Raw genomic sequence first — 14137 nt, forward strand, 5'->3', positions numbered from 1 at the left:
TAAATAAAAGTACCAACCATTCCATATTTATATTCTCGCCTACTTTTAACATTTCTCTCTATATCCCATCAATTAAATCTGCTATACTCCCTTTCATTCTACCCACAGCCTCACACACCTCCCCAACACTCATATATAAATATATATATATATATATATATATATATATATATATATATATATATATATATATATATATATATATATGTGTGTGTGTGTATACATGTCGTGCCGAATAGGCAGAACTTGCGATCTTGGCTTAAAAACCAACGTTCATCTTGCCATACAGGACAAGCGAAAATTTGTGTATGCAATAATTTCGCTAAAATCATTCTGAACCTAACGAAAAATATATATTTCACTGTGTTTGTTTAGTATTAAATTACTGTAAACAAACCTAAAATATATTTAGTTGGGTTAGGCTAAAATAAATTGTTCTTGTTATAATAAGGTTAAGTAAGTTTTCTAAGATTCTTTTGGAGCAAAATTAAAAAAATTTACATTAACATTAATGAAAAAAATATATCTTTAAACGTATAAGAGAAAATTTTAGAAAGAACTTAATTTTAAATGAGTTCTTGCTAATTGACCAGTTTTACATATTCGGCACGACACACACACATATATATATATATATATATATATATATATATATATATATATATATATATATATATATATATATATATATATATATATATATATATATATAATTGTACCCACGAACGAGTGGTATTGATAATAAAACTGCGACTAGCCAGAGTCGAACAAATGCTGCTTTGGCATGCCTCATGGTGAGCAAAAACATATGACGCTCTAGTCCACGGGACCACACAATATTCAAGAACCAAGCACAAAGCCAAGCTAGGTGTGTTACCCTTGGTCCGAGGACATATGGTGGTGTGGATGCTCCTGAGCTAATTTCCCTGTTTGGTGTACTAGCCCAACGAGCAGTATTTTATATTATTTTACCTACGAACGAGTGGAATTGATCAATAACAACACTGCGACTAGCTAAGGAGTCGAACTCTTGCTGCTTTGGCCTCCCTCGTAGTGAGCGTAGTCGCAGTGTCGTTATTGATCAATTCCACTCGTTCGTGGGTACAATAATATAAAATACTACTGTCATTTCGCCCTACATCATATCGTGTATACTTATTTATCCTCTTTTTCTTAAAATATGTATTACCTATAACTAAACTCCTTTCTATACAAAGTTCAATCAAAGGGCTCCCATTATCATTTACACCTGGCACCCCAAACTCACCTACCACACCCTCTCTAAAAGTTTCTCCTACTTTAGCATTCAGGTCCCCTACCACAATTACTCTCTCACTTGGTTCAAAGGTTCCTATACATTCACTTAACATTTCCCAAAATCTCTCTCTCTCCTCTACATTCCTCTCTTCTCCAGGTGCATACACGCTTATTATGACCCACTTTTCGCATCCAACCTTTACTTTAATCCACATAATTCTTGAATTTACACATTCATATTCTCTTTTCTTCTTCCATAACTGATCCTTCAACATTATTGCTACCCCTTCCTTTGCTCTAACTCTCTTGGATACTCCAGATTTAATTCCATTTATTCCCCCCCCACTGAAATTCCCCTACCCCCTTCAGCTTTGTTTCACTTAGGGCCAGGACATCCAACTTCTTTTCATTCATAACATCAGCAATCATCTGTTTCTTGTCATCTGCACTACATCCACGCACATTTGAGCATCCCAGTTTTATAAAATTTTTCTTCTTCTCTTTTTTAGTAAATATTTACAGGAGAAGGGGATACTAGCTCATTGCTCCCGGCATTTTAGTCGCCTCACACGACATGCATGGCTTACGGAGGAAAGATTCTTTTCCACTTCCCCATGCACAAAAGAAGAAATAAAGAAGAACAAGAGCTATTTAGAAAAAGGAGAAAAACCTAGATGTATGTATATATATATATATGCATGTGCGTGTCTGTGAAGTGTGACCAAAGTGTAAGTTGGAGTAGCAAGATATCCCTGTTATCTAGCGTGTTTATGAGACAGAAAAAGACACCAGCAATCCTACCATCATGTAAAACAGTTACAGGTTTCTGTTTCACAGTCATCTGGCAGGACGGTAGTACTTCCCTGGGTGGTTGCTGTCTACCAACCTACTACTCTATATATACATATATATATATATATATATATATATATATATATATATATATATATATATATATATATATATATATATAAAGCAACGCAGGTACCTTTACCCGCATTTCTGTCTTCGTGTTTGGCTTCCAGTGGATTAGTCAAGAAGATTGACCCTTGAGAGACGCGGTAGGAGCCCAAGACACAAGGTTCATTGAAGCAGCCTTGCGGTGGGACATCCTTGCAGACTCCAGTACACCAGCTCCTCCCAAAGAGCAGAGTCTCACTGGGACAAACCGATAATGGAAAAAAATCGCCAACGTGATGCTCACAAACTGTGAAGGCTTACTCAGCCCTGTAACAACTTCAGACAGTATTACCAAGGCTGGCTCCTCATCAGGAAAATTAATGAATAGAACAAGAAATAATAATTCACAAAGATAAACACTTTATTATTTATTAATGCAAAGAAAACACTGAAACATGAAGGTGTATCCTACTTGAAAGAAAAATGAAAAATGAAATGGAAAAATGACATTTGAATTCAACGCTAATATGTACAGTTATACTGGGGTGTCTGGTTGAGGTTGACACCGTCTTGTAGAAATTGTAGCCGTTGCCGATGATGTGAGGGGAGGGGTCACAGGTGTTGAGTGACAACCCAACGACTAGTTCTTCACAGAGTCTGTAGCCTTGAATAGTTAGTCCAGATGACAGGAACACAGGTTCTTTACCGCTGCAAAGATGAGGGGTAGTGTCCTGTACAATTAATCAGGTAGGTAGATCATGAAGTGACGTCCCAAGACCAGTTTCAGTCCGTCTCCTTCAACACTTCTCGTTGGTTGGCAGGTGACCCAATCTGTCATTCCAAGCTGGAAAGAGAGACAGGTTACCCACTGCTTAAGAAATCACTCTCCATGATAAGTGCAAGATACTTAAAAAAGGTGGTGATTATCGACAAGTCTTATGTGGAACTTAAAACTGAAAGGACTAAGTTTATTATTGGTCAAAAGTGAAGCTTTCAACCAATATCCACTAGAATAGGAGCAGAGGCTTTTACTTACAGTTGTGCTGGGAGCTGTGAGTCGAGTGATTACTGTTTGGCCGGAGCCCCACACATCACCTTTTGGGGTGGGGAGAAAGGGGGGGGAAGGGATAACGGGAGCGAGACTGACCCTACCTTAACAAGCAGCTGGCAATCAAACTATCATTACCTACTCCTATCTGTTGAACTTTTCCCTCACACTCCCCCATACCAAGACTTATAGTCAAGGAGTATAAGAAGAATAGGTGAGGAAAAAGTTCTAATACGAAGTCGCATAAGGCAACAAATCTACTGACTGTCACGACTTAACCAGTCAGAGAAATAATTGGATGAACCATTGATATACACAATATGAAACTTAAAAGCTTGGAGTGCCAAGGTCCACCTTAAGAGGCGACTGTTGGTTCCCTTAAAAGTTTCTAGGTATATCAAAGGTTTGTGATCCGTTTCTAAAATAAATTCTTTTCCCAGTAAATAAAATTTATGTTTGGAGATACCCCACACAAGGGCCAAACATTCCTTTTCTATGGTGGAGTATCTCGTTTCTGCAGGAAGAAGTTTCCAGCTTAGGAAGCATACAGGGAAAGGTGTACCATCATGGTACTGTAGTAACACTGCACCTAAGCCGGTATTGGAGGCATCAGTCCTTAAACAAAACGGCTTATTAATATCTGGAATTTTGAGTATAGGATCTTTAGAGATGTCCTTAATCTCATTAAACTTTTCTCGAGCTACGTTGGAAAGTTCAAGAGGTTCCTTCACAGACTTTTTAAGGTAGTCAGATAAGATGCCTGTAAGATCAGTAAGGTTCGGGATAAACCGTGCATAAAAAATTACAGAACCAAGAAAGCGACGCATGAGCTTTTTGGTTTTGGGGAATTTAAGCTCTAATAAAGCTTCGATCTTACTGGGGAAAAGCTGCTAAGAGTTATTAGAAAGGATCAGTCCGAGATATCTAATCTTGTTATACCCAAGGAAGCATTTCTTTGGCTTGGCAGTGAGGCCATGTGAGCATAACCTACGTCGATGTCATTACATAAATGTTGTCAAAATAAACTGAAACATTTGGCATATTACCCAAGACCTTTCTCATCAATCTCACGTAGGTAGCACAGGCAGTTATCAAACCGAAGGGCATAGTTCTATACTGCATCAGTCCTTGGTGGGTAGGAAAAGCAGTGTACTGCTTAGAAGGATCTAACCTTACTTGATGATATGCCTGTGCAATATCAATCTCTGAAAAGAAGGAAGAGTCATAAAATTTGTGTAGATCGCTATCTATTAAGGGCATAGGCTCAGCATCCCACCGAGTTATAGCATTAAGGCCTCTGAAGTTAACAGCAAGTCTATATGAATTATCCTCCTTCTTAACCATAACTACTGGTGAGCAATATGCACATACTGAAGGTTCAATGATCTTTAGTTTTAATAATTTGTCTATCTCTCGGTCAAATGCATCCCTAAGGTGAACTGGAACTGGGTATAATTTCCGTTTGATAGGATTGTCCGTGACTAAGTCAATCTTATAGACTACCATGGAGGTGACACCTGGAATATCAGTAAAATCGTCTGAGAAGCTACTCACACATTGAAGTAGTTCATGTTTCTTATGGTCATCCGAAGACTCATTAATATTAATGTTTGTTGCACCCGAGTGGTCAAGAGTCACCAAGTCATGTAGTTCTCTGTCATAGTCTACGTTAGAGGTGTCAATTACGCACACCTTACACTCCTCAGTTGTCTTATCAAGTTTGTGTGGAAAAACTAAATCAAAGTTATTCAGGCAGTTAACTGAATTTCTTCGGTAATATTTCTTAAGGATGTTGATATGATAAAGCTTAGGTTTCCCCTTGACTTCTATGAGGTAATCAACCTTCCCACAAATTTTTAATACCTTATATGGACCTTTCCATGCTACTAATAATTTATTTGACTTGATAGGCAAAAGTACCAGAACTTCATCCCCTACTTTAAAACTTCTCCTCTGACTTTTGGAATCAAAATAGGTTTTGTACTGGTCCATTGACAAGCTTAAGTTTTTCGAAACTATGTCAGAGGTCTCCTCAAGTTTGGATCTAAGGTCAAGGAGAAACTGGTAAGAAGACTGAACCTCAGCATTCACGTCCTCATTAGTCCATAAGTCATGAAGGATGGACAATGGACCTCTGCCCTGTCTTCCATAGAGAAGTTCAAAAGGTGAAAACTCCAAAGAGTAACTGGGAACTTCTCTCATGGCAAACAGAGCACAGGGTAGGTAACGATGCCACTCCTTAGGTTTAAGGGAGCAAAGTTTCCTTAAAATGGACTTGAGAACCGAATGCTGGTGCTCAATCCTCCCATTACAGCTGGGATGATGGGGTGTTGTGAAGAGAGGTTTCACTCCCAGAAGTTGGTAGAGATGTTGCATTAAGTCAGATGTGAATTGTGTCCCAAGGTCAGACAAAATTTCTCTAGGAATGCCCACTCTGGAGAAGATGGACAAAAGGGCTTCAGCCACCTCTGTAGTAGTTATGGTCTTTAAGGGTACGACTTCAGGGAAACTCGAAGCATAATCAACTAATGTTAATATATATCTATGTCCCCCAGATGAAAGTGGTGATAAAGGACCAACGATGTCAATAGCTACTCTTTCAAACAGTACCGTAAAGATTGGCATTTTGACCATAGGTACTCGCCTGGTACCTCGGGAGGATGACAGTTGGAAAACTTTACACGATCTACAATAGGTAGTGATATCTGAGGACATTTTGGGCCAAAAATAGGTTTCCCTAATTTTATTTAAGGTTTTACGATGCGAGAAACGTCCGGCCACTGGCAGGTCATGAACCATTTTAAGAACAGTCTCTCTGCATTGACTTGGAACAACTAAGATGGAATAGTCTGTCTCATCTGAATTTAATTTGAATACTGATTTATACAAGATATCTTTTATATATTCAAATTTATATGAAAAGTTTTTCCTTTGGATAACTTGAGTTTGTCTAGCGGCATTATGGCAATTCTGAAGTGAAGGGCAATTAAGTTGTAAATTGACAAAGGAGTCCTTCGATATATCTAAAGGCTTAAAGTCAGGGAAAATTAAAGTATGGGCAGTAGGAGAAGCCTGGGCTTTGGTCTGAGCCCTAGTCAAGACATTTATAGTATCAGAGGTGATATCCTCACTTTCATCTAACAAATGAACCAGTGATTCTACTATCTCGCTTTCGAGAGTAGTATCACTGGTTTCTAACCCCACATGAATATCACGAGACATTGCCTCATCTGAACTTTCGAGGGGCTTCTCTGACTCTACAGGAAGAGGAGCTGAAAAACTGATGTCCATCTTTGGTGATGAAAGGTCAACCTCAGAAGGAAGAATGGCACCTTTTACATTACCTATTAGTATGGAGCAAGAAGTGATGGGAGCTAGTACGGCTTCAGACCAACCTGTGAACCATTTAGACCTAATATAACAACGGATGGTAGGAAAAGTGTCCGTACGGCCCAAGTAGTCTGAAAGTATAGCAGAGGAATGAGTTTCTTTATGGTTAGGGAACAGCTTATCAGAAATGACTATACATGTGCATCCAGTGTCTCGTAAAATGGTAGATACATTAAGTCCTTTAACTGTTCCTGAACAGAAGGGTGCTTGGTCATTACAGTCTTTAAAACATCTTCCAACTTTTTGTACCTTCTTAGAAGGACAATCTGGACGTTTATGTCCCTTAACACCACATAAATGACAAACAGGAATAAAAGAAGTTAGTTTGGTTTCTATTAGAAGCTTTTTCTTTTGATCTGGTGAACCCTTGGCCTTAGGGTTCGATCCCTTTTGGTCTTTATAGGAATTGTGAGCCTCAACATATAAGTCAGCGGCCTCAGCAACTTCATCAGCTTTAATCAGGTTACGTTCTCTAATGAATGTTCATATCTGGTGAGGAAGAGCTGTCAGGAACTGGTCAGCAACCATGAAGTCTCTAAGAGATTCATAACTGTGATCAATTCCTGAACTCTCTATCCAAAAGTCGAACAAACGAAAGAGTGTTACCTGTAACTGCTGAAAGTTTTGGCCATGCTGTAAGGTGGCATACCTGAAATCTTTCCTATAAGAATTTGTGGTTTTTTGATATGCTTTAAGGATTGCCTTCTTCAGTAGGTTATAATTACATATGATATCCTGCGACAAAGTTGCATAGATATTCAAAGCTGTACCAGAAAATAACATTCCTAACCTGGTAGCCCAGGTGTCAGCAGGCCATTCACAGAGGGTAGCGGTATTTTCAAACCTGATAATGTATGAAGTAATGTCTTCACCCTCTGTGAAGGGAGGTAAATTAGGTGTTGGAATATGTGCACTAGCTGCATGATGTTCAATTACTCCTTCCTCTAATTGTTGTTGTGTAAAAGTTAACTTTTTATTCTCTAATTCAAGGCGAGATTTTTCGAGCTCGCGATCTTTTTGTCTCTCTCTTAACTCATGTTCTCTAGCCCTTTTCTCAACTTCTCTATCCTTTGCTCTTTCCTCAAGTTCTCTTAACCTAACTTGTTCCTCACGTATTTTAGCTTGTTCCTCAGGTACTCTAGCTCTCTCCACACTATCAAGTATATCACGCTCCTTTTTGTCTTCTCTCTCTCTTTCTAACTGTCTATCTTGGTTTTCTCTTTCAATTCGATCTCTCTCCTTTTTCTCCTCTCTTTCTCTTTCTAACTGTCTTTCTTGACTTTCTCTTTCAATTCGATCTTTCTCTTTTTTCTCCTCTCTTTCGATTCTCTCTCTCTCTCTCCTTTTTCTCCTCTCTTTTGATTCTCTCTCTCTTCTTTTTCTCATCTCTTTCTCTTTCTAACTGTCTTTCTTCTCTCTCAATTCTTTCCTTCTCTATTCTTTCCTGTATCTTAGCACAATGAAAGCTTCTAAATTTTTTCCCCGTTATTCCTAACTTACTCCCAGCGCTCATCCCAAACTGGTATTCCTCCATACTTGCAAGAATAACTTAAACTACCAGGGGAAAATGAAACGGATATATCAAAGAAAACGGAGGGTTCAATTCCTACTCCTCTCAAACTGTAAATAAATCGGAGGGTTCGATCCCTGCTTCGATTAAACAGTATGTGTGAATGAAAACAGAGGGTTCTATGCCGGCTCCGAGCAAACAGTAAGTAGAATGGGGTCCCTTGACCATCCAATCTTCTCACCAAAAAATCAAGAGTGTCCTACGACAGTTCCCTTGATATAATAGAGAGCTCAATGAAACAACTTGTCACTGGAAAATCTCGGGTTCCTAGAGTCAATTCCTCCAAATCATTTCATGCTCAAAAATACAGGTGACAGAATTAACTAGTATATCCTGCCTTGACTTGACTTACAATAAATTGAGACTATAACAATCACCAAATCTTTTAAATACCTGTACTGTAGTCCTACCATAGAGAATGATTACTCATGGCTGGTGGTAACCGTCTGTGGTATGCGGCATTGAAGTTCCAATGGTAGATTCGAGATGGAGTTGAATCTTGATTCAGTCGAGTTGATCCTGGCAAGGTCGCCACTTGTGAAGGCTTACTCAGCCCTGTAACAACTTCAGACAGTATTACCAAGGCTGGCTCCTCCTCAGGAAAATTAATGAATAGAAAAAGAAATAATAATTCACAAAGATAAACACTTTATTATTTATTAATGCAAAGATAAAACACTGAAACATGAAGGTGTATCCTACTTGAAAGAAAAATGAAAAATGAAATGGAAAAATGACATTTGAATTCAACGCTAATATGTACAGTTATACCGGGGTGTCTGGTTGAGGTTGACACCGTCTTGTAGAAATTGTAGCCGTTGCTGATGATGTGGGGGGGGGATTACAGGTGTTGAGTGACAACCCAACGACTAGTTCTTCACAGAGTTTATAGCCTTGAATAGTCAGTCCAGATGACAGGAACGCAGGTTCTTTACCGCTGCAAAGATGAGGGGTAGTGTCCTGTTCAATTAATCAGGTAGGTAGATCATGAAGTGATGTCCCAAGACCGTTTTCAGTCCGTCTCCTTCAACACTTCTCGTTGGTTGGCAGGTGACCCGATCTGTCATTCCAAGCTGGAAAGAGAGACAGGTTACCCACTGCTTAAGAAATCACTCTCCATGATAAGTGCAAGATACTTAAAAAAGGTGGTGATTATCGACAAGTCTTACGTGGAGCTTAAAACTGAAAGACTAAGTTTATTATTGGTCAAAAGTGAAGCTTTCAACCAATATCCACTAGAATAGGAGCAGAGGCTTTTACTTACAGTTGTGCTGGGAGCTGTGAGTCGAGTGATTACTGTTTGGCTGGAGCCCCACACGTCACCTTTCGGGGTGGGGAGAAAGGGGGAGGAGAGGATAACGGGAGCGAGACTGACCCTACCTTAACAAGCAGCCGGCAATCAAACTATCGTTACCATATACTCGCTTGCTACTCCTATCTGTTGAACTTTTCCCTCACACCAACGCTTCAGGAAAGGACAAAGCTAGTCTACTAGCTGTGAAGGCACCACACTCAGGAGATTTAATTCTAGCTGTTCCTAATTCCTTCCTGGGCTCTCGACTCGACCCACAGGCCATTCGGATTGGTGTTGCTCTTCACCTAGCAGCCCCCATCCTCACCGAACATAGGTGAATTTGCGGCAGACATGAGGAGGTCAAAGACATCATAAAGAGAAGCCTCGCCACAGCCCGTTACCCAGCCCAGCAGTAACCCCAAGTGCAGAGGTCTGACGGAAATCAAAAGCGTCCTGATGGAGCCACTATGCTACCCTGGAAGGATGGAAAGCAGACTGCCTGGGACTACACCTGTGCTGCTACATTGGCAAACACCTACTTCCCATACTCCATAGCTGAAGGGGGTAGAGCTGCCAGCCACAGGGAGACCCAGAAGACCCGCAAATATGAAGGCTTTCCCCCTTGCTATAACTTCACTCCAATAAGGCCGGAAACCCTTGGAGCACAGGACAAGTGTGCTCTAAAGTTCCCCAAAGAGCTTCTCATAGAAACCAAGGACCACAGGTTGGCCAGCTTCCTCTTTCAGAGACTCAGTGTTGCGATCCAGAGGAGAAATGTCTGCAGCATTCTGGGCACGCGGCCCACCGCAGGGGAGCTGGACGAAATATTCGAGATGTAAGCTCTGAGTTGTTATCTATGTTGTTTATATATATATATATATATATATATATATATATATATATATATATATATATATATATATATATATATATATATATATATATATATATATATATATATATATATATGCAATAAGATCACAGTAAACAGGTGATTTCAGAATATGCAAAACAACCACTCTGAAAGAATAGAGAAATTCCAAGCGGTTTCGTGACTACTCACATTATCAAGGAACTATGAAAGTAAGGCATTCAAGGAAGCTGGCCAGACCCCTTATATAGCTTCCTTGGATGCTTTACTTTCATAGTTCCTTGATAATGTGAGTAGTCACGAAAGCGCTTGGAATTTCTCTATTCTTTCAGAGTGGTTGTTTTGCATATATATATATATATATATATATATATATATATATATATATATATATATATATATATATATATATATATATATATATAGTGAAATTTCAAGCGCTTTTGTGATTTCTCATATTATGAAGGAAGTGTAAAAATAGAACATTAACAGGAAGGCATATAAGGAAGGAGACTACACCTCACAGTTACCTTACAACACCTGACTTTTTATGATGATGTAGGTGAAACACAGCTTATGTTCTACCTAGGCATTAAGAATTCAACTTGTCTAATGTATTTTAAATTCTTCCCAAATTTTATTAATTATACATGAATCCAGTTTCTATAACCCAAAAGCATATTCACATTATTTTCAAAACTATTTTTTATGAAACTTAATACTTTTATATTCGTGTCGACCATAGACTTGCTAAATATAACCTTCTCAACCTTTTGAAAATCATATGTATGATTAAAATCTCACACATGAATAAACAGAGCATTAGAATGTTGTCCTCTTCTACTGCTATATTTATGTTGTTTTAATCTTAGTTCAAGAATTTTACCAGTTTGACCGTAATAAATTTTATCACATATTTTACAAGAAATATTGTAGACACATCCATCAGCATTTTGGTGGGAATTTTTTATCAAAAGTTATTTTACTGTATCAAGATTTCTAAATACAACTTTGATATTAAAATTCTTAAGTAGAGAAGGCATATCAAGACTCACGAAATCGTAATGACACGATTGCAAACAAACCATATCCCGGCCGGGATTGAACCCGCGGTCAGAGAGTCTCAAAACTCCAGACCGTCGCGTTAGCCACTAGACCAGCTAGCCACAATAAGATTCATCCAACTAGGTATATTTCTACACCATTGGAAGGTTAGCACAGGCACCACTGTGACCACAAATGCAAGTTTTTACAGACGAATCTCAGCTAGCGTGGCCGTGACGAACTCTAGCTCAAGTCCCCTCACTGCCGTCAACATGACTCACGAAATCGTTATGACACGATTGCAAACAAACCATACCCCGGCTGGGATTGAACCTGCGGTCAGAGAGTTTTGAGACTCTCTGACCGCGGGTTCAATCCCGGCCGGGGTATGGTTTGAAGGCAAATCAACCAAGGAAGAACCAACATATTTATAGTTTAATAAGGTTGGTTGCCCCTTTCTGAATTGTAAAAAGTATTCCTAGCAATTTTAAAATATTTATCAATTAAGTTTCTTGGATATTATTATAGATCATTAGCTATTTCATAAATTTTCTAGATTTCTTCATCTATGAATTCTGGGCTACAAATACTTAAAGGGGTACAAATACAGAAACAATGATGAGAATATAGACAGTTTAACTTTATCTTGACGTGAAGAATAATAGTGTACATAGGAACAGTAATTTAAAATTTAAAATCATGGTTCCCCTTAATAATTAAAACTTCTAGAAAAGGGAATGAATTATTTTGTTCCAACTCAACAGTAAAATTTATGGAATGAGCTAAATTATTTAATTTAACAAGGAAATGGTTTACATCTATATTCTTACGCATAAAACTTGGCTCTATTGGGAAGGATTTTGTTAAGTAATCTTGTTTCGAAATATTCCATATACAAATTACTAAGGACGGGTGAGAGAGTATTTCCTCTGCTATACCAAACTTGTTTGTGTAAAACTCATCATTAAATACAAACTTTGCATCGGCAATACAAAGTTTAATAAGTTTAATGATAGTAGGTACTGCCAATTGTAAATCGTAATTAATAAGTTCTTTAGATAAGAAACTTAACAAATCATTATTTGGAACTTTTGTAAATAAGGAAGTAACATCAAAATTTACCATATTGAAATCATTTAAATCAGTCAAGGTGCTTAATTTATCCACTAAATTTATATTGTTTTTAACATTAAAGTTAAAATATTTTCCAACAATTGGGCTCAAAATATCTACTAGCCATTTAGATAATTTGTATGAAACTGAACTTATGGAAGTAATAATAGGTCTGGTTGGATTACCTGGATTATGTTTTTATTAATCCATACATATAGGGTAAAGATGTATTAGTCTATGTATTAGTGGATATGAATTTTTCAATGAATTCATCTTTGCCTTTCAATAGTAGTTTTATTGTTTGATTAAAATTACTGTTAACAGCATCTAAGGCATTCTTTCTATGCTTAGAATAAGTATCTGTATCATTCGTAAGAAAAATTAATAATCTTTTAAGTGATAGAGATACTTATTCTAAACTTTGAAAGAATCCCTTAGATTCTGTTAATAGTAATTTTAATCAAACAATAAAACTACTATTGAATACACTTGATTACACTTAAAGTCAGAAAGGGATGAAGGACTAACTTACTTCACAATTCCCAGTGTTCATCACAAATCTTTAGTGGTAATTAGGTGCTTACCTGTTTTCTTCTTGTCCCTCTTCAAAAAGGCTTCTTGCAGTCTGGTCTTAGAGGCGAGGATCTGCTCCTGCAGCTCTCTGAAGGCTGAGGTCTCCAGCCTCCCAACCCTCTCCCGGATAGTCAGTTTCCGAGTCCTATTGAACATACTCCGCTTACTATCGTAAATCCCAAGTGCAAAAATATTAAGAGTTTTGTAATGTAAAGTTAGCAGACAAGGTCGTAAAGACTGAAAAATTGTGTCAAATCTTTCATGCGAACTTACAATGATGACAATGAATTTGCATTCTCTGAAAAGGCATAGAATTAGGAGAGATATGTTTACAGTGTATAAATGAAAAACTTCTGTTTTTGGCCTGCTGAAATAGTAAGGATGGTTTCTGCGAGCTTCATGTAACTATAACTTCAGGGTAAAGCAGAGCAGAGGGAGCTAGAGAGGAGATTCAGCAGCTTAAGGAGGAGCGCACGGGTTTTCCTCGGTCAAGGAGGGGGAGGAGGAGAAGGAGGAGTTGGAGGATGAGGTAAAAACCAGCCGTGATAATGATGGGACTGGACATAACGACTGGAAGCAGGTGGGGAGGAATGAGATGATGCTGAAGAGGAAAGTCTAGAAGACTGCTGTGGAGATCGCAAATTCCTTCTCTGTTCTACCTGACAAGTGTGGGACAGTCATCGAGAATATCTCAGCAATGACCACTAGTGACGGTGATTGTGATCCAATAATTGAGGATAATATAAGATAATGTTTTGTTCGGATTTTTAACTCATAGTGTTAGCCACCCACGGTAATCCAGTAAAGCAAGTGCGCTATCCGTGACTGTCTTATTTCCATTGGGATCCTTTAATTTTGTCTCCCAGGATGCCACCTACAACAATCGACTAACACTAAGGTACATACTTACTGCTAGGTGAACAGGGACAGCGGGTGTAAGGAAACATATCCAACGTTCCCACCCGTGCCGGGGATTGAACCACGGACACTTAGTGTGTGCATGCTGAGTGCACTGCAAACCGCTCCACGGGGCGCCACGATGTCACGACGAACGTTGCCAGTAAAGGTAAGATCTTT

General features: G+C 38.5%; 1 protein-coding gene across 1 annotated transcript in view; it reads right to left on the reverse strand.

Annotated features, from left to right (window-relative positions):
• rdgC (retinal degeneration C) overlaps positions 1–14137 on the reverse strand; it is a 98255-nt gene that overhangs the window by 12157 nt on the left and 71961 nt on the right. The window contains exon 11 of the mRNA XM_070084369.1: positions 13072–13205. Coding sequence (XP_069940470.1) covers positions 13072–13205 — 134 coding nt within the window. The remainder of the gene's footprint in view (positions 1–13071; positions 13206–14137) is intronic.

This window comes from Cherax quadricarinatus, chromosome 12 (assembly GCF_038502225.1).
Source record: "Cherax quadricarinatus isolate ZL_2023a chromosome 12, ASM3850222v1, whole genome shotgun sequence".
Classification (NCBI taxonomy): Eukaryota; Metazoa; Arthropoda; class Malacostraca; order Decapoda; family Parastacidae; genus Cherax; species Cherax quadricarinatus.